Source organism: Aedes albopictus, chromosome 3 (genome assembly GCF_035046485.1).
Source record: "Aedes albopictus strain Foshan chromosome 3, AalbF5, whole genome shotgun sequence".
Classification (NCBI taxonomy): domain Eukaryota; kingdom Metazoa; phylum Arthropoda; class Insecta; order Diptera; family Culicidae; genus Aedes; species Aedes albopictus.
In genome coordinates, this window is record NC_085138.1 from 230,750,552 (window position 1) to 230,771,443 (window position 20,892).

Here is a 20,892-nt window from a genome sequence, read left to right on the forward strand (position 1 = left end):
TAAAACATTTTCAAAAACTATGCAAACATACCGAAAAATTAGGGTGACCCATCTTGCCCCGTCTACACAATACACGTAGTTATATGGAATGTATAGCATAAGGAGTATAACGAAAAAATATTTTATTTTTTTCTGTGCAAGGAACGTAAAGAATTTCCAAAACAATATATCACTTTTTTGTGTATCCACTTCGTTCATCTGGGAAAATTATTGAAAGATTCAAAAAATGTATAGTACGTTTGAAAACGGTACTGACCCATCTTGCCCCCTGACCCATCTTGCCCCCACATACCATACACTACTAAACGCACTCATTCCATATGATTTTGTTTTTTCTTGGCCCCCTCAGTATGGCCCTGATGTGGCCACTTCGACCTGTCACTGTTGACATTTTCGTTCGTGTGAAAGGTGAAAAAGATTACAATCGAAAAAAGATTATTCGGTTCGTTCTTCTCGCGAGTGTGTGAAAAATTGGTGAAAATAGTGCTAATTTGTGCGTGAAAAATGGTCCACTAGCGTGGATTTGTCGCCTCGAAAGCTACGGTACACGCGGAACGTGAAATTTGCGCCGGAGAATCATGAATTGCCACCAGATACTGAGCGGAGCCTGCAATGCTGGCGATCGTTGTTTTGCAGTCGGATCCGTCGAAGGAGTCCCATTCACTGTAATGATGATGAAGATGTTGAGTTGTCTGGCTTTTCCTCTCTGTTTTATGTGCGACGATGACGATAATGATGAAGAACGTACACCTGATATGAAAAGTTTGCCTAATTTATCAGTGCTAAAAGTGTGTCAAATTGTGCTCGCTGCAGTTGGAGAAAAGTGCGCTGCAGAGGACGTAAATTCATCATGGCCAAATTGAGTGCGACGAGAATACGTAATTTGCCTTATCTTCAACCCAGTTTCAAACTCGTCAGCATTGATCCAAGGTGGGAAAAAATTATATCAATTTTGTCGGAAGATTCTGAAGATCTTACAAACATAATCGGTTTCGACCCAAAGCTCCAGCATCCGCAAAATTATTGGTCTGAAATGAGGCCCAAATCATTGTTGTTGGGTCTGTCTTCCAAGAAAAGAATCACTTTCGGTAGTCACTTGACTGATAAAAAATTTTCGCCCTTCATTGAATACACACAAACCACCAACACAGGGGCAGGGGCGAAATCAATGAAGCTCTAGGAGCACTGTGTAAAGACATTCTCTGTGCTCAACACACAAACGTGATGTTTAGATATCGATAGGAAGGCTCCTTCACCCCACTAGCTGCAAGCTGAACAATTGGAACGCCTTTTGGTTGTGTGTCTTTTTAATTTACGCCTTTTGGTAATATCTGTACAAACAGGAAGATATTTTGATTGAATGAATTTCTTTTATGACTCATTCATAATTTCTGTGTGGACTTCACAGAGCAAAAATCTATAGGTATGTATTAATTAAACATATTTCCTTTCATGTGTTATGGTCGAATGTAACTATTTCAGTGGCTTGTTCACTATTTTCGCCCAAAACCTCTTTAATAAATTATAATAACTATTTTTTCGTCCAGCCACTAGAAAGTCCCTGTTGTCAATGCTAGGTTTCCTATGTCGTGAACTTAATCACTTGAACTTAACTTGAAAATTCATCTTGAAATAGTTATGATTTTTAAATAACTCAACACTGTATATGTGCAGATGGGTAAATTATTGATTACAACCAGAGTGAAAATGGGAAAAAAATCCACAGCTCAGGTCAGACCTCACCTGAAAATCATAATTGACACACGGATTGGCATTGCCAATTGGTATTTGCACTTTGAGTGAGTCGTTAAAAAAGCTGTTTGCTACATAGAAACCCTACTTTCGCAAGTATCGGTAGTGGATTAAGCCACAAAGAAGTGATATAATTTTTTTTTGTTCATAAGTAAATAAGCGAGTTCATGTTTTCAGCAAAATTGTAGTAAATGTCAATAAATTGTTCAATTTGCAAAATGGACAACTTGTTTGTGCGACATTTTTTTTTTTTAATCCGTGTCGGGTATTTCCATCACTGCGACCAGTTTTTTGATCTATTGTGACATATGCCCCTGATAAGTTTTATTATAGCTATGTATATCAAGATGACGTACCACTATTGTGAGTGATCGCCATCGTTTGATTAATAGCATTAACCCAGCACGGTTCGACATTTCGAATGAACTGCACTACCGTACTGGGTGTTGTTCTCCAAATGTCAGAGGGTTCTAACAGCCCCTTGACGAAGAACTTACGTCTTGTTGTAAAGAGTGCCGGACAGTGGCACAATAGATGTTCCGAGTCTTCTTTATCTGTGCCGCAAAAGCGACACATATCATCTTGAAGTTTTCCCATAAGCTTCAAGTGATATCGGCTCGGACAATGACCTGTTATAAGCCCAGTATATACGCTTAGATCTTTTTTGGAAAGATCCAGTTCAGGGTTGTTACAACAGCGCGGATTCCGCGAATTTCGCGGATTTCGCGATTTTCGCGGATTTGGCGCGGATTTGCCCCTGGAATTCGGTCCTCGCGCGGATTTGGCGCGGAATTGGTTTTGCTGTTCCGTCATGCATATTTTGTACATGATATAACTCTGATTTGCATCATAGTTTTTTGTGTGAGATTGCCTTCTTTTGATCAATCAACCAGCTCTAGACGAATCCCTCCGACGAATTTTATTCTGTGAATCTTGTATATGAAAATACTGAGAGTTAAGCCATTTTTTGCTTGAAATAATTTTTATTCCCGTTGATATGAATTCTAGAGCCTTTGAGCAGTATGTTTCAGTAATAATTCAATACGAAAATGATCTAGAAAGCTCTGAAGTCTGAACTAAACTAGGTTAGTTACATTACATCTATGTAGTTTATTGACGTAGTAATCAACTGCATTTTGCATAATTAGTTTTTACAACATAAGTATTTAACTAAAACATGCTAGCACTCTCTCACCTTCATAAATGATCATCCGATATAACATATTATCTATTAGATTTAGAGGAATAAACTAAACTTCGAGCTCTACTCCCAATACGTCTGGGACCATTCATAAACCACATAGACTTTTGGGGGGGAGGGGGGTCTGGCCAAAGTATACGCTGCATACAAAGTTAAAAAAATTGTATGAACGAAAGTCCACGAGGGGGATGGGGGGGGGGGTGGGTCTGAGATGGTCAAAATTTGGTCTACGTGGTTTATGAACAGCTCCTCTTAGAAATTCTATAACAAAATCCAAGTAATCATCAAGGGTCTTCTTCAGGGTGTATCCCCGAAATTCTTCTAAGGATCTTTTCTGATATTGTTCTTAAGATCTTTTTGAATGAACATTTTTCTTTTTTTGGGTTAATGCTTTCACCTATAAAACTATTATATCGTAATGCCTGATTTTTTTCTGTAAAAAAAGTTCTGTTAAAATATCGAAAGAAGAAGAAGAAAGAAGTTTCTGACAAAACTATAATAATTTTTAGTTCTAAAGTCGTGCACGCTGGCTGTAGTGTATAACAAGCGCGCACGGCATTGGAACAGAGACACAAATTCCATACGCGCATGGATTGATTGATCTTCTGATCTTTTGAAAAATGATTTTAGGAATTTCTTTACAAATATTTATCAGAAATCCGTAGCTGGAGTAATCCATCCATCAGAAGCCACTAGAAGAGCTCCCGTAACAACAGATTTACCGTTGGAATTTTTAAAGTGGTACACCGCATAGTTATAACACTATTTGTAGTAGAAATCCTTAGATAATTTTAGAACAACTGTCGTGGCACCATGAAGAAAATTTATTAAAAAAAAGCATATAAATCCCTATGAGAATTATTGGTGAAAACTTTGGAGAAAAACCTTGAGGAATCTTTGAAGGAATTCATGGATAAATAACTAGACAAGTACCTGGAGAAATTCTAGAAAAAGAAACTGAAGGAATTTCAAATCAGCTAGAAAATCTTAAAAAATGCAACATCGTCTTTCAGGAATTTTCCCAGAGTTTCCTCCAATGATTGCTTTGCTGTAGGGATTTTTTAGTATTTTAACTGCGGAGGAAGGTTAAAATTTTCTGTTTGTACAGGCATCTCCCCATGTGTTCCTCTTGGAATTTCTTCAGTGTTTTCTCAAGACGCTGTCCATAAACTACGTAGACTTATATTTGACCATTTCAGAACCACCCTCATAAATAGACTTTGTCCATACAAAATTTTCGAAATTAGTTTGAAGCTTAGGGTCGATTTCTTTACCCTGGCTTAAGCGTTAAACCAGGTTTAACTATATGGGTAAGCCTGGCTTACCCGATAAGCCGAGGTGAAGAAATCGGCCCTTAGACTTTGACCAGGCCACCCCTACAGTGTAGATAATTCGTAGACGAGCCCAAAGGTATTCTACCTGGATAATACTTATCTGAAGTTTAAGTTTCTTTCTATAATTTCTCACTGGGATTCTCCAGACATTACTATTTTTTTCAAATTTCTAAGAATTACCCTCACAATTTCCTACTCAAATTCATGCTCATTATTTTAAGAATTCATCGAAAAATTTTGTATCAGGTACTCTGCCCATAACCGCATAAGAGTAACATTCGACAAAAGTAGGCATTGGAGAAAATGGAGCCCAAAGTTTCAACTTTTAAAAGTATGGAAATGAACCTGAATTCGAAAAATTTCTCATAAATTCGTAATTAATCGTCCATAATTGTCTACAGCACATCTTATGTGCTAGACGAATTGTCAAAAAATAAATCGGACCTGATTATGATTGATGACACGCTTTAATGCCAGCTTCTTTTTCCAGTGTGACTGTTATGCGGTTACATTGGTCAATGAGACAAAATGACTTGGTATTTTTTTCATAAATCCTAGAACAAACTTGAAATTTTTATTCAGGTAGTCGAAAGTACTTGTGATTTGATGGTGATCCCCGATATTAACTCAATACCAGTAAAATATGCAAATGTTACAAATATGCGGTTATGGGCAGTACTGTATATAAAAACCTCTGAAATTCCTTCAGTTTCATTCATGTTTTTTCAAGGATTTTTAACCCTCGAGCAGTCGCGTCTTCGGCCACCCTCAGCGGCACCACGCGTACGTTGTGTACCACAAACGTGCTTTTTTCATGGTGCATGTACTCAGTACACGACGCGACCGCTCCCGGGTTAAAGGATAGATCCATGATTTTTTTTTTTTTATTTTCCAATATTTTCTTCTGAATTCCAATATTCTTCTGAATGGCGAACTGTTTAATATATACGTAATGTAGAAAAATGAAACTTTACTTCCACACTCTCGCGGATTTGGCGCGAATTTAATTTCACAATCGCGCGGATTTGGCGCGGATTCAAATTTTGCTCGCGCGGATTTGGCGCGGATTTTTTCCCAAGCTTCTCGTAACAACCCTGAGTATTTTACAAGTCTTAGAAACATTTGGAATAATAAATCGCCTTGCTTGCCTTGCTATACAAGTGTTTTTCCATTTGTTCGTCATTTTCGAATGTTCTCTTATTTTGAACTCCATTCGCAAAGCACAGGCAGATAGCCCACAAAAAGGTTCGGGCCCTATGAACTGAAGAGATGATCCAAGCCTTGCTAATTCATCGGCTCTTTCATTTCCATCAATTCCACAATGGCCAGGAACCCAATATAAGTTGACCTGATTACGACAGGACAGATCTTGAAGTGATTTAATGCACTCCCAAACATGTTTTGATGTACATACCGCTGACTTCAAAGCATTTAGTGCTGCTTGACTGTCAGACAATATGCATATATTTGAATGCCTATAGTTTCTTTGCAAACATATATTAGAGCATTCTAAAATTGCTTGAATTTCTGCCTGGAATACAGTTGGATACTTTCCCATGGGTATCGACAGGTTTATCCCTGGGCCAGTTACTCCTGCTCCCACTTTGTTGTTCAATTTTGAACCGTCTGTATAAAAAATAATCGATCCTGGTCGAAATTCTGGACCACCGACTCGCCACGAACTTCGATCAGGGTCATAAACTTTAAACATACGGTCAAAATTGTACTTTTTCTCCATCCAGTCTTCGTTGTTCATAACTATGGAGTTTATGCCAAAAGTTTTTAGAATACTAAGATGCCCATTAAGGTCACCTTCCAAGAGGTGCGTAGATCTTTTGATTCTTAGAGCGCTCTTTTCAGCTTCAAATTGTATAAATTGATGTAATGGAAGCATGTGTAATAAAGCATCCAATGCCAATGAAGGAGTGCTTCTCAATGCTCCAGTTATTGAGAGAGTCGCTAGTCTTTGTAATCTTCCTAGTTTTCTCTGAGCGACGGATTCTGTGGTTTTCTGCCACCAGACCAGTGAGGCATAGGTGATCCTGGGTCTCACGATTGCCGAAAAGATCCAATAAATCATTTTCGGGTTCAATCCCCACTGCTTACCAAATGTTCTTTTGCTTATCCAAAGAGCATTTGTCGCTTTTGTGATTATCTGCTCTAGGTGTGAATTCCAATTCAGTTTGCTGTCAAGGACTACTCCGAGATACTTGACTGTATTTGAAAGATCTATAGATATGCCTTTCAGGTATAAATTATTTATAGAAAATTTTCTCCTCTTTGTAAATGGTACAATAGTAGTTTTTGAAGGATTTACATTCAATCCTTCCCTATCACACCACGATGAGATACAATTTAGAGCAGTTTGCATTCTGTTTGCGATGATTTGGTCATATTTCCCACGAACTATTATGACTATATCGTCTGCGAAACCAATTATTTCAAATCCCTGTGATTCTAAGTTTTTCAGAAGATCATCAACTATCAAAGACCACAGAAGAGGTGATAAGACGCCTCCTTGTGGGCACCCTTTCACTGCTCTAACAGATATAGAGGAGCTTCCAAGGTTTGCTGATATCTCCCTTTTGGCTAACATTTCATTAATCCAATCAACAACACATTTATTGAAACCTCGTTTCATCATGGCCGTTGCTATTGAATTATGAGATGAATTATCAAAAGCTCCCTCAATGTCAAGAAAAGCAGAAAGAGCAATTTCTTTGGCATTAAGAGATTTTTCAAGTTTTGTAACAAGCTTATGTAATGCTGTTACTGATGATTTACCCTCTTGGTAGGCAAACTGGTGTTTGCTGAGAGGATTTTCAATAAGATATGATGATTTTATGTGCTCATCAATTATTTTTTCCATAGTTTTTAGTAGTACAGACGATAAGCTTATTGGCCTAAAGGATTTTGGCAGTGTTTTATCCTTTTTATTGGCCTTGGGGATAAAAATCACCCGTACTTGTCGCCACCCTACTGGAATGTAACTTAAAGATAAGCTGGCTTGGAAAAGTTTAGTTAAAATAGGTGTTAAAATCGCCTTTCCCTTCTGCAGTAGTACAGGAAGAATTCCATCCCTACCAGGTGATTTGAAGGGTGCAAAGGAGTCAATCGCCCATTCAACTTTCTTTTCAGTAAATATTTGTTTGGCCAAAGTGCAACTATCGATCCTGTCTCTATTTGATCCAGTCGTTCCGCTCATTATTTCATGATCATACGTCCTGGTTTCAATAACGCCAGTTTCTGTTACAGCTGAACTTTGGTCTTCAGTTGAATTGATTACTGAACAGGGAAAATGTGTTTTCATCATCAACTCTAACGTTTCATTTGCAGAATTTGTAAAAGTCCCATTTTCTTTTTTCAGTGTTCCCAACCCGTTAGAATGATCCTTTGCAAGGATTTTTTGCACCCTGGCGGTTTCTGGAGTAGTTTCAATGCTTTCACATGTATGCCTCCAGTTAATCCTTTTTGATCTTCTTATTTCTTTATTATAATTTGTAAGGGATTCCTTATATGGGCCCCACTGTTGAGTTCGTTTAGCCCAGTTAAACATTTTCCGGGTTTTCTTTCGAAGTTTGGCTAATCGGTTATTCCACCATGGAACATCTCTGTTTGTTGAGCGTTCTTTAGCAGTGCAACTTTTATTAAATGCATTCAAAATCAAATTTGATATTTGTTTTGAACTTTCTTCAAGTTCTGTGCATGATTTTGAGGATGTTTGTAATGTGTTTACTCCAGCTCTCAGCTCTGAATTGTAAAGCTCCCAGTTTGTTTTTCTGGGATCTCTTATAGTTTGTGTGAGTTGTTGACCAGCCTCATACTCGAATAAGATTTGCATATGATCCGATAATGATGCTTCATCAGATACATGCCATTTTTTTATTTTTCCGAGATTTTCGGACTACACAATGTTAAATCAAGTACTTCCTGCCTTATTGCATTTATAAATGTTGGTGCTTCTCCCCTATTACATATGTCTATTTCATTGTTATAGATATAATCTAAAAGGTACTCACCTCTGCTATTGATGCCCGTGCTTGCCCATACCGTGTGATGGGCATTTGCATCGCAGCCAATTATAAACGCTTTATTTTGTTTGTTGCAGTATGCAACAAACTCTACCACTTCCGGTGGAGGAACTTCTCCTATGTCTCCCGGAAAGTATGCTGATGCAACGTAGATTTCCGTTTTGCCATTGGTTGTTGGCACCTCCACCATTACTGCGACGATGTCTCTTTTTATAAATTCTGTAATTGGGACAATATTGACATTTCCATTTATTAAAATTGCAGCTCTGGGAGCAAGCTGCCCAGAGTTGTAGATTAACTTACAAGATGTAGGAATTCCTGCTATCCTACTGTTAGTTGTCCATGGCTCCTGGATTAATGCGATATCCAGTTTGCTCTTCGTAAATCTTCTGCAAAGTACAGCAGTTGCTCCCTTCGCATGGTGAAGATTCACTTGAATGAACTTAATTTTTTTGCTGTTGAAGATGTCGTTGTTCGCCGCTTGAGCGGGGATTTACTTCATCCCCTTGCTTGGTTGTGCGACACCCCTTATTTAGATTTTTCCCATCTGGAATCTTCAGTTCTCGGTATTCTGGGTTAAATCCTTTGTTTGTCGGTTTCTTTTCACTTTTTTTAGCGCCGACAGTATTTGCAGTGTGACCAGTAGCTTTACGGTTTGTTTTTGCTTCCCCGACTCCACTTGGTCCTGGGATTTCCTCAATCTGGTCTACGACCATCTTGTTATCGCCAGTGCCTACGTGGGTCTGTCGAGAATCATTGTCATCCCTGTAGTATAGCGAAACATCATCAGTTATAGGAGGCTGTGCCAGTAGGACTGACAGGAGAAGGCTACAATAAAGACATTGTTATTTAGTAAACCGAATAGCAAAGTGTGTTTTCTACATTGGCGACGAGATTAATCGAAACACGCGCAGGAGGAAGTCCGATCGTGGATGGAAGAAGGATTACCGGAACCTACTGGAACGTACCAGACATCAGACAAGCAGCATCAATCGGATGTCTTTATCGGAACTCGGGTGGAACAGAAAGTAGAAGTCGATGAGGAGCTGGAGTGAAGCCGCATGAAGGGCCTTCCAAGCTTGTGAAAAGAGCAACGCGGATGCTTAAAAAAAAGGTTTGACATGAGAGCGAGATGGTGTCAAGAGTTGAACCCTATAAGCAGCACGTTTGGATTCAGGTAGGATCAAGGGTAGGATTTACTACTGTGGGTTTGCAAGCGTAGTGTATTGCCTTGGTTGTAGTAGATGATAAGGTAAGATATGTTGATGTGCGATGATGTGTTTTATTGATTGCAGTAGGATATGTACAGAGATGCTTATGGACTTGGCGGTGAAATTGTTGATTTTCGTGGTAATTACACTGAGCTCCGAAAAACAAATCTACTGAATGATATGAAAATAAGCACTAATAACGAGATTCAGGTCTCGTTAGCGCTGAGCTTTATGCATTGAAGTTGCATTATCAGTGTAACTTGTGAGTTTTCTCAATATTTACCTTTTGACAGTTTCAGTAATAATGGTTCCCGACATCATAGCCTACTTGCTAGAAATCTCAATCTAAATCAATTTTTAGTGGTATATCACGAACTAAAGCTTGATTATGTTCACAGTGAACAACATTTGATGGAACGGACAATTTAATTCCCACGTACATAACTCGATGATGTTACGTTGTGTTGTGTTGCGTAAATTGTGGAACATTTAATAGCTGTACATATTAGTTATGAAACGTTTATCCCAACTTCCTTCACATTAAAATTTAAATTACAATGTACTATTAAAAAAAATATTTGTGTGGCATACTATTAAAAAAAAAATAAAAAAAAAAACATTGAAAAAATAGAAAGGAAAAAAAGTGAACCTAAAAGGTGATGCTTTCTAATTAATTTACAAATTGTGAAGGTGTTCTAATTAATATAAACTTAACAGACTTATACCAGTCTATTTTTAAAATGTGATTTGTTATCAATCAAGGGCGCAATGTGTAATCATTGTATTTAAAATAAGTACGAATGTACAGATTCCTTGATTTCATTTATACAAAATGAATGCACCTACAACACAAATGACTTCAATCAAATATTAGAAAAACCAGCAATTTATGACTTATGTTTGAGCACGTAAATTGGACATTTTGGGCTTATCACAAAAATAGCATAGTTGAATGTTTGCTTTAGGGCTATACATTGTTATGAGCGGTGCTATGCTAAATTGTTCTTGTATACTTGAATTAACCCTTATGTGGCCGACAGTGTGCCCGGGTACCCAGCGCTCATTTAAAAAGCACGGTGTAAAAAAAAGCAGAAAGTTTGTCGGACACATAACGGTTAAGTACACATTGGTTTGTTAGTTAAGCATTAGCTGCATATTTTAGTAGTTATATTTTTACGATTATGTTTTTATTCTCCACTAGAAGTGGGAATGTACAATGCAAATTTTATATGCCTTTTTACTCAAACCTTCCCATAAAATGGAAATTTGAATGACACTTTGTGGCAACGGAAAAAATGGATTGACTTCAATAAATCGTGCAGTTATGGTGAATTTCATAGTACTTAAAAATAATGAAGACAGCATAATAATGGTGCAATTTAAAATGCAGAATGGTGATTGATAGACCATTATTTGAAACCTAAGGTAATTGGATTGAAGGGTCACTTGGGAGGGATTGATTTTCTAAAACAATAAATGTGGATATAACTTAACAAAGCTGTTGAAGAAAAAAAAATGACAGAAACATACAGAAAAACTGAAACACGTGTTCGCATAGAAAACTTATATTAAGGGAATATTTGCTGCTGTTGGAAATCGGCTGTAAGGTTGACTCTATTGGTTAACGGCTACGCAGTCTTAGGCTTCAAAAACGAGTTATATTACTCACCCGACGTTTCGACAAGGAGATACTGTATTTTTTTCCCAGGGGGAACTGTAACTTGTCATTGGTTTTTACCAGATGTGTCTGTACAAAAATTTTGTCTGATACTTACATAAATATTAACGTTTGAAAGTTTGGTCAAATGTTTTGTTCGACATTCAATTCAACTATCAACATACGGTGGTGCTAATAATTCTTCCTAATACATCAGAAGATTGGAAAAAAATATTTAAAAAAAATATATACGGAGGTTGTTGTTCTGTCGATTCCTTGAATAAATCGAATGGATTGGATTGCTGAAGGTTATAAGTGAATAGTATTAAAAGTGATTCAAAGAGCAAAGAGGATTAAAGAATCGTAATCCGTTTGAGTCTATGTGTACAGTTCGGTCCATTTCTAAATGAAATGAAGGAGCATTACTGTTATGAGCTACTCTAGTTTTGTCAGCAGAGAGTAAAGGGAATACTCTGAGTGATTCCGGTCTACTTCTCCATAAGGAACGAAGAGGATATGATCATCCTAGTCCGTTTCTGATAAAGGAACGTAGGGAAATTGTGGAAATTCAGTCCATTTCTGAAATGAAATGTAGGAATAACACAAATTGTCCAGTCCGCTCCTGGTCGATCAGTAGAGAGTAAAGGGAACATTGATTCCGGTCTACATCTCCGTATGAAACGAAGGAGGTTTGAAAATCTCAGTCCGTTTCTGTAACAGGAACGAAGGGAGATTGTTGAAATTCGGTCCATTCCAATGGAGTGAAGGAATAAAACAGATCGTCCGGTCCGCTCCTGGGTAAATAGAAGAGAGTAAAGGGGACACTGATTCCGGTCTACATCTCCGTATGAAATGAAGAGGAAATCTGTTCCTGGTCCATTTCTGTCAAAAGAGCGTAGGGAGATCGTTGAAATTCGGCCCGATTAAAGAAAGAATCGAAGGAATAAAACGAATCATCCAGTCCGTTTCTTGAGAAACACGTATGAAAAATTAAAATTGCGTTTTTGATGTTACAATTTTATTACTAAGTCATATGAAAAAAAAACAAGGTTTCAACCTGTAAAATGTAGACCATCTGCCAATCCAGTCTACCATGAGATGTAGGAGGTGAAGCCTCAGTCCATCTATGGTAAAGGGAAGTGCAAGGAAAAGTCAAGGTTTCAATTTAAAACATTAAAAAAAAGACCAAATGTAGGAGATTCATCTCAGTGCATTTGGCAATCCAAAACGCGAGATACAGAAAGTCTTAGAAATTTTACTTCATCCTCTTAAGTGTCGAAGATATGCACGAAAAAAAAAACAAACTAAATTATAACTATTTTATTTTAAATTCTATTTAGGAATTGTATTGTAACCCAGATGTTAACATTGGTCACAGAAACTGCAAGCGTAAGGTAAGACTTTCCATTTGTGGAAAGAGGGAAGAGAATATGACATAGACGACGGATGACGCTGCTTATCAATGGACGACCAAAGTAGTTTCCGTGATGTAGTCCAATATTCACCAGTATTGAAGTCAAGACACGTATACTCGATTAAGTGCATGGAATATAAAATAGTAGGAGGACATCTTAAGGCATGTTAGGTGTCAAATACTTAAGCGCATCATTCACATTACTGTTGTCTGTTGAACTTTGATTTTATATTCTATATTTATTGGAAAAAGGGAGAGATGTAGTATAGCGAAACATCATCAGTTATAGGAGGCTGTGCCAGTAGGACTGACAGGAGAAGGCTACAATAAAGACATTGTTATTTAGTAAACCGAATAGCAAAGTGTGTTTTCTACAATCCCTACTCCCTGGTCTTTCACTGCCATCGTTTTGGTACTTCTTTTGGAATTTCTTCCTAAGATAAGCAATCCCAAATTTGAAGTCGAGATTGTATTCACTTTTTTTGATAGAGCTCAGCGAAGCTCCGTCGACAGTGAAAACGAGCTCGACGTGTCTTTGACTTACGACATTGCGCTGCAGTATTCTCCACAAATCAACAGTAAGCCCATCATTTTGGCTTTCCAAGAGCGCCAGAATCTCTCCATTACTGTCTTCTGCACTCCATGGGAAAAAGCCGATCAAGATTTCAGGTTGCGGGATTTCGCTTTCATCAACCGCCAGTAATTCTGCCCCTTGCCAGGGTGTTATCGAAGTGATTGTAGTTTTAAGCCAGTTTGCTGTTTCCTGGTTTTTGCATACAATGACTAGGTATCCAGGTTTGAACGCACACAAACCGAATTTTGGTTTCAGGGCCTCTTTTCGCTGTCCTGCAACTTTCGCCAATATGGCCTTACTTGTAGCTGCCATCTGTTCTTTCGTGAGCTCCACATTCGGATATTCTTTTGGAAGAATTCCTACTTTTACAGAGTTGACTACATCTCTGTAGGAGTGGTTAATCATACCCTCAGTTCTATGAGATCCTGAGTGTCTAGATTGTGCTTCATCGATACGATGTTGCACTGAGCTGCCTGGAGGTCTACGAGCACCCCAGTCATTACGTGCTATTTTGGCGGGTGTTGGATTGCCGCTTGTATTTGACCCATTCAAGTCTGAATTTCTCTGTCGTTTTGACAAATCTAGTTGATTGAGTGGTATTTGAGCCATTTGATGAGCTTCTTCTCGGCTATACCCACTATCAATCAGTTTTTTGAAGCGCTTTTGACCTGCTCCACTTAGTTTCTTTCCAATTGTTCCCTTATTATCGGCAAACTGGGATTTGGTCTGCCCATCCGATTTCACGGGAACTATTGCCGGTGGCGGAGTTGACAATAATGTTACATTGATGCCATCTTCGTAGTCGTCGTCGTCATCGTAACCATCATTACCTTCGACACCATCATTATCCGTGTTTAGGATGGAGGAAGAACAGGAAAGTACATCGTCGACGGATTTGCTTCCAAGTTGGAAATCTTCTCCTTCCCTTTCTCTGTCTATTTCCATCTTTGATCCACTCATGGTGACTTTATTTATCTGCTGCTGTTAAAATATAGAGAGTAGCAATTCTAGTTTTAAGATCGAGTAAGCAATACAACAAAAACTAAAGCAAAATAACTAGGATAGAGGAAAAAAATGGAAAGAAAAGCAGAAAAATAGGCAAAATATAATAGTAATTAATGTTAAAAAAAATATATATAAATGTAGACAATAGTAAAACAAAAATAAATTAATAATAAAAAGAAAATAATAATAGTAAACAGTCTAGGTAACAAAATATTTGATTATTATTTGATTAAGCAAAAAAAAAATAATTTAACTGTGAAATTGGTGATGGTGAAGTCATTAATAGTGTCTATGTTTCTTATTTTAGTCTTTCCCCCCTTTTACGTGAAGGGAGCTTTTTTCCCCGCTCTCCCCAACGCATTCATTTTTGGCTATATGCGAGAGCCACACGCCATAGATGGTATGAGTGTGTTGATCTCACTAGCCCGAAGATTTTTCTCACTATCAATACAGTTAAAGTGACCGAAGTCAGATGGCGGATTATATCAACTGCAGTATTTAATGCACCTCACTAACCAACTGTTTGCTACTATTGCCGTATTATAGCCGCACTATTTCAATGCTTGCTTAGTATCCAAGCCAAGGAGGCAAAACACGAGAAGTAATTATATATTTCTTCCCAAAAAAACAAATCACCTCACAAGGGATGAGGGAGGCAAGAACTTGCATGCAAGTTGCATGAAGTCCATTGATTGACACACACGATGCACTTGTTTTGTTTTCTCCCTTGCTATAGAATTTAGCTGGGAGATAAAACCACTTATTTCACTAACAATTTAGCAATTAACAGCCTACTTACATACAAAATAAGATTCGCAGCACTCGAAATATACCGTGCACGTATCACTCACAAATAAAAAAAAAGCACTATCAAAATGATTTTTAAAAATTTGGGAGCCGATGAAAATCGCACTTTGGACGTAGGTAGCAGTGTTGCCAGATATTGTGCGACATAATTTGTATTTTTACCCTTCTTACACCCATAAGAAGGGTATAAATACCGCTCGAAAAACCGACTTTCGATCCGAGGCCCGCAGGGCCGAGTCTCATATACCAATCAACTCAGCTCGACGAACTGAGCAAATGTCTGTGTGTATGTATGTGTGTGTGTGCGCGTATGTTACAAAAAAAAAGTCACGCACGTTTCTCAGCCGTCTGATATCCGATTTGGATTCTCTTAGTTGCAAATGAAAGCTACAACAAGCTAGTAGAACCCTATTGAATTTTATTACGATCGGACATTGGGTTACCGAGATATCTTTCGAAGAGTACTTTGAAGTAATATAGGTTAGTTTTTTGAGAGATTTTTGACATTTAGCATATTGATGAATATCTCAGCCGTCTGTCAACCGATTTGAGTTCTCTTGGCAGCAAATGAAAGCTACAACTTCCTAGTAGAACGCTCTGATTGCATGAGCTTTTGACCAGTCTATGGGAAATTATTGTTCAATCAATAATGCTAACCTCATATAAAGTGTATACTAGCAGGTTATTGTTTTCAATAAAATTATAAATAACAAATTACAAATAAACAGGAATTCTATGAAAACTAACAATATGTTAAATGAAAGCTTTGAATTTATGTGTTGTGGGAGAAATGCAAGAACTGGACAGCCAAAATAACTAGCTAACTCCCATACTGATTATCATAGTAGATATATTATTGTTGTCCTTTTTAAACCATAACCATGAATACCAAGTACTTCGGAGCTAATTTATTCGACTGATTAAGAGATATTAGGCAAAGTGTATCTCGCTGATTTTCTTATCCATTTGTTGATCGATTCAAGATCTTTTGGCAGTTAACAAAAGATACAATATTCCAGAATATGTAAGCTATTTTTTTTTTTAATTTCACACAAGATTCTAGAAGGTGTCTGGCATTTCTGGTAATTTAGTCCCAGTCGTTGGAGAGAATGAAACCTTGCAATTTATTTTTGACAAAACTGCAAATTTAGGTCTAAACCAAATTAATCACATAAAAAATCGCCAAAATTGCTACCTTGACTTTTTATTAACGAATATCTTCGACGACTTCTGTGTTAGCGAATCATTGTCTCCATCATGGAAAAATGAAGCTTTCCACACAGCAATCGAATATTCTTTGTTCATACATGAGCACAAAATCCCCAACGACTGCGAATATGAGGAAGTGTTTGCATACAAATTAGCGAAGTACGAAAACATTAAATGTAAATTAAGTAGTGTAGATTGGCAAGCTATTCTTAGGAATGGAGGAAATGTCGAATCTGCCGTAGAAGAATTCAACAAAATTTTAAATGAAATTATTGGGCAAGAAACTCCAATAAAAAGGAAACGTCGTCATATAAATTCAAAATATCCAATCTGGTATAATCAACAAATCAAAAATCTGAAAAATCGCAAACAAAAACCGCATAAAATTAACAAAAAATATAAAACTAATGAAAATTTAGCTAAATATTTGAACATATGCGACCAATTAAATTTTGAAATTAATAATGCATTTGAAGAATATAATACAAAAACTGAACCTGAAATAAAGAACTGCCCAAAGAACTTCTTTAATTACGTAAAAACCAAATTAAAATCTGACAATTTTCCATCCGTAATGCATCTTGACAAAAAAGTTGGGGACAACCCGAAAAAAAAATGCAATCTATTTGCAGATTTTTTCCAGAAAATCTATACGACTTTTTCGGAAGAAGATCTTGACCGCGATAACTTTTCTTTCTACTCTGATTTTATTAGGAATGTTGGCGTGAATCAAATACAACCAAATGAAATTTTTGAAGCACTTTTGAACTTAGACGCCTCTAAGGGACATAGTCCTGACCAAATTCCTCCAATATTTCTGAAAAATTTAGCTAAGGAGCTCACTGCTCCTTTATTTTGGCATTTTAACATATCACTCGATACTGCAAACTTCCCAAAAGTATGGAAAGGCTCTTTTTAGTGCCTATTTTTAAATCTGGTCGTAAATCAGACGTACGTAATTATCGCGGAATAGCCATGATCTCTTGCATTCCAAAACTATTTGAGGCAATTGTCAACAAAAAGTTATTTCTACAAAGCAAAAACAGAATAACTAACATGCAGCACGGCTTTTTTAAAGGCCGATCAACTTCAACAAACTTGCTTCAATTTGTTGACTATATATTGAATGCAATGGATAATGGAAACCACGTGGAAGCTCTTTATACGGACTTTAGTAAGGCATTTTTTCGCATCGACATACCAATGCTGCTTTTCAAATTGCAAAAAATTGGAATTGAACTAGGTCACCTGAAATGGCTTGAACCATATCTGACTGACCGCCAACAAATAATTAAATTTGATGGATACAAATCAAAACCAATTCATGTCACTTCCGGTGTACCACAAGGTTCTCATTTGGGACCTCTTATTTTTATCATTTATGTAAACGACATTTCTTTCATTCTCAAGAAATTAAAAGTGTTAATTTATGCCGACGACATGAAGCTCTTTTTGGAAATAAGAAATGATGAAGACATCAATGTATTCCGCAATGAAATAGACATATTCTACACATGGTGCAACAAAAGCCTATTAGAACTGAATGTTAAAAAATGCAATCTAATATCATTTAGCAGAAAAAGAACAACACCGAATGTCTCAATTGCATTAGGAAATAAGAATGTGGAAAAATGTGAAAGGGTTAGGGATTTAGGAGTAATCTTAGACTCTAAACTTACATTCGTTGACCACTACAACACAATCATTCACAGGGCTAATAATATGCTAGGGTTCATGAGGCGCTTCTGCTATAACTTTCATGGCCCATATACAAATAAAACACTTTATATTGCCTATGTTAGATCTATTTTAGAATACTGCAGCACTGTATGGTCTCCTTTTTCAACCACGCACGAAGAAAGATTAGAATCAGTACAAAAACTCTTCGTAAATTAGGCTGGACATCATTTCCACTTCCGTCTTTCAAAGCACGCTGCATGCTTATTGACATACAAACTCTGCAAGAGCGGCGTGAAATCGCAATGATTTCATTCGTAAACGATATCGTTTCGCATCGTATAGACTCGCCTGAAATCTTATCAAAACGTAATATTTGTGCAAGTAACCACCACCGAACAAACTACGCCAAATTTGGGCCTCTAAATCGCATGATGGTTGCTTATAATAAACATTGCGAAACGATTGACTTTACCATGTCAAGGCAAAATTTGAAAACATATTTTCGTACCATTAGAAATAGGAACAAAACACTACTTAACTTACTCAATTCTTTTTTTAAATATATTTTTCAATGTATTTCATAATTATAATATAAGAAAATAAGAAAAATATGTATATGTATAATGTACTAGTCTACGTCCGTTGACGAAATGAAATAAATAAATAAATTTCGGAAACCTGGGGACTCCAAATTTGTTCAAAAAATGTGTTGTCCATGGTCCATGATGCTATTTTGGAAACCAATCCACTAGATGCCAAATCCACAATATTTTCTAGAACTTTTGGTCCATCACACAAAATAAATATGTTGAATACAAATAATACAACAATAGTTTTAATAAGTGTAAGAAGGGTTCTGTTCACCATAGGTGGATTAAATCGGGTTTTTACTACAGCAATGACTGGTGAAGCCCGTTCACTCGCCTGGATGGGTATGATGGCTAATCGGAAGTGCTGTTTTAACGTGTTATGTGAACGTACATTTCCAAGTCATTCCTCCAGCTCTTTCAATCCTCCTTTGCTCCTTCCATTGCCTTGGTGATTATCTGGTTTTGTCGCTCTACCAGTACCTAAATTCGTATGTTGGCATAATGGGATTGATTTACGAACCCTCACGGCTTTCGATTTACAGCATTCAATGAACTCATTTCCTTTGAAAAGAGTCAATTTGCAGTATCTCCCATGGATCATTGAGAAGTTAGCGGGCTGATAGAGGCACTGGGGGATTCCATCTTAAAATCAACAAACATGTAACACACTTTTTCATGAACTCAGCAGCTTCTTTGCTCATGTTGGGCCACTAAAAGTACTCACTCATAATCCTTTTCGTAGCGCTGCGTATGATGTGTTCATGATGCACAAAATCCAATGCTCTGTTTTGAAGGCTCTTTGGAAGGATTATTCCATCATCTTTGAAGATTATCGGATCCAACGTTCTCAATTCATTCGGCGCTATTTATAAACTACGTAGACTTTTTTCGGTCATTTCAGAACCCCCTTCCCCTCGTAGACTTTTCTTCATACAAAATGTTCAAAATTTGTATTCTTTACATTCTCAGCATTAATTCTTCAACATGTGTCACATGCAAGGTGCCCCTGGGGTTTCCTGATTTTGTGGACTTTTATTCCCGTAACAGGTGGTTTAAGATAGCACCCTGGGCTTGGATTATATCTTCCAGGAAGCTTTGATTTCAGGCACGTGGTCGATGTGCTTTGCAGTAATGATTGGAATAGCTGAATGTATAATCAATGGCAAACAATTTTGTAAAAATCAGATTTTCAAGTCGTCTGATATAGTTAAACTGATCATGATGCTGCATAGTATATCGAACATTTGTCAAAGTCATTTATATGCCGGGAAAATATAATTCCAAGTTGGTGAGAATATTACAAACTGAGGGAGGGTAATAGGTCCAGTCAGACCCCTGAATGGGCAATGTGGGTTAGTGTGTGGGAATGCCATTGAAGGTTTGTAATATTCTCCGAGGTTTTCGAAATCCAACAGGGCGCGTTCCCGGGTTGCGGATAGGGGGAAAAGGGAGAATTTTTCGCATTTGTACTGTAATCAGCCAATGTGACATTATCTCCTATGGTGTTGTAGTGCGAATGAATGATCTCATTCTATGGGATTTCGAACCTTGTAATGTATCGTTTATTAGCTTCAATTTTCTAAGCTTGACAAGGTTTTGAAGACAAACATGAGATGAGAGAATTGCCTAATAGGAAAGTCACATCAGCAAGCTTTTACATATGCAAATGCTATCCATGGGGTCATGTCTAGCATTTAATATGTATGGCAATGACTGGTTCTTACCTAGCAGGGGTACTACAAGACCACGCGGACAATTCGATTATAGGATTAATTGGGGATAATATATTTTCCAAAATTGAAGGGACATTTTTCCCGGGGTGACCGGCGAGTCGGAGAGGGTAGATGTTTCCGTTTGTTATAATTGACAAAATAAACAATCGGGCGCTTTTTCTTTCTATGACTTGCTTGGCATTTTGTGGATTTTTGTTTTTTTTTTTTGGTTTTGGAAGGTATGCGATTCACTATTGAGCCTTAAAATTGTTTTGCATCTGAATAGCATTGATATTGTCAAGTCTGTACCAACACCCTAATCCCACACCAAAATACTATTTTCCTATCCCATGGCCTTTATGTGGTCAGCAAAGACTATTCAGCCATTACCCCTCCTTACCATCGGCTTTGGACTGACTTGCGCTCTCATTGCCCCACCAAATGCTGCAAAATGAAAATGAAAATGAAAAATGAAACAGGTGGTTCAAGATAGCAGCTATACGTACGTTCACGTGTTCTTAGTTCTAGCAGTGTTTCAACATTCATCTATCAAAAATCATTCACATATCGAAATCGGAAAAACTATCCGGGTATCCTGCTGGTCGCACTAAGGTTTGGCTGTTCAAATTTTAAATAATCATAACCAATATTTTACTATGGGTTGTTGGGTTTTGTTGTACGTACAATTATTACAAATCATTATTGGCAATAGATA

General features: G+C 37.3%; 2 protein-coding genes across 4 annotated transcripts in view; one reads left to right on the plus strand and one right to left on the minus strand.

The window, feature by feature from the left end:
• The first annotated feature begins 391 nt into the window (after positions 1-391).
• Positions 392-20,892, plus strand: part of LOC109399404 (dmX-like protein 2) — a 55,961-nt gene continuing 35,460 nt past the window's right edge. For 2 of the 3 annotated variants that reach the window (XM_062859396.1, XM_062859398.1), the window contains exon 1: positions 392-665. In XM_062859396.1, coding sequence (XP_062715380.1) covers positions 579-665 — 87 coding nt within the window. In that variant the 5' untranslated portion in view covers positions 392-578. The remainder of the gene's footprint in view (positions 666-20,892) is intronic. The other variant, XM_062859397.1, reaches the window with a different exon arrangement.
• LOC134283923 (uncharacterized) lies at positions 6,433-14,249 on the minus strand. The gene is made up of 2 exons (XM_062859399.1): positions 8,622-14,249; positions 6,433-8,537 (listed from the first exon to the last, which is right to left on the minus strand). Exon 1 carries the CDS (start codon positions 14,132-14,134, stop codon positions 12,884-12,886), a length of 1,251 nt encoding a protein of 416 aa, XP_062715383.1. The 5' UTR covers positions 14,135-14,249; the 3' UTR covers positions 6,433-8,537; positions 8,622-12,883.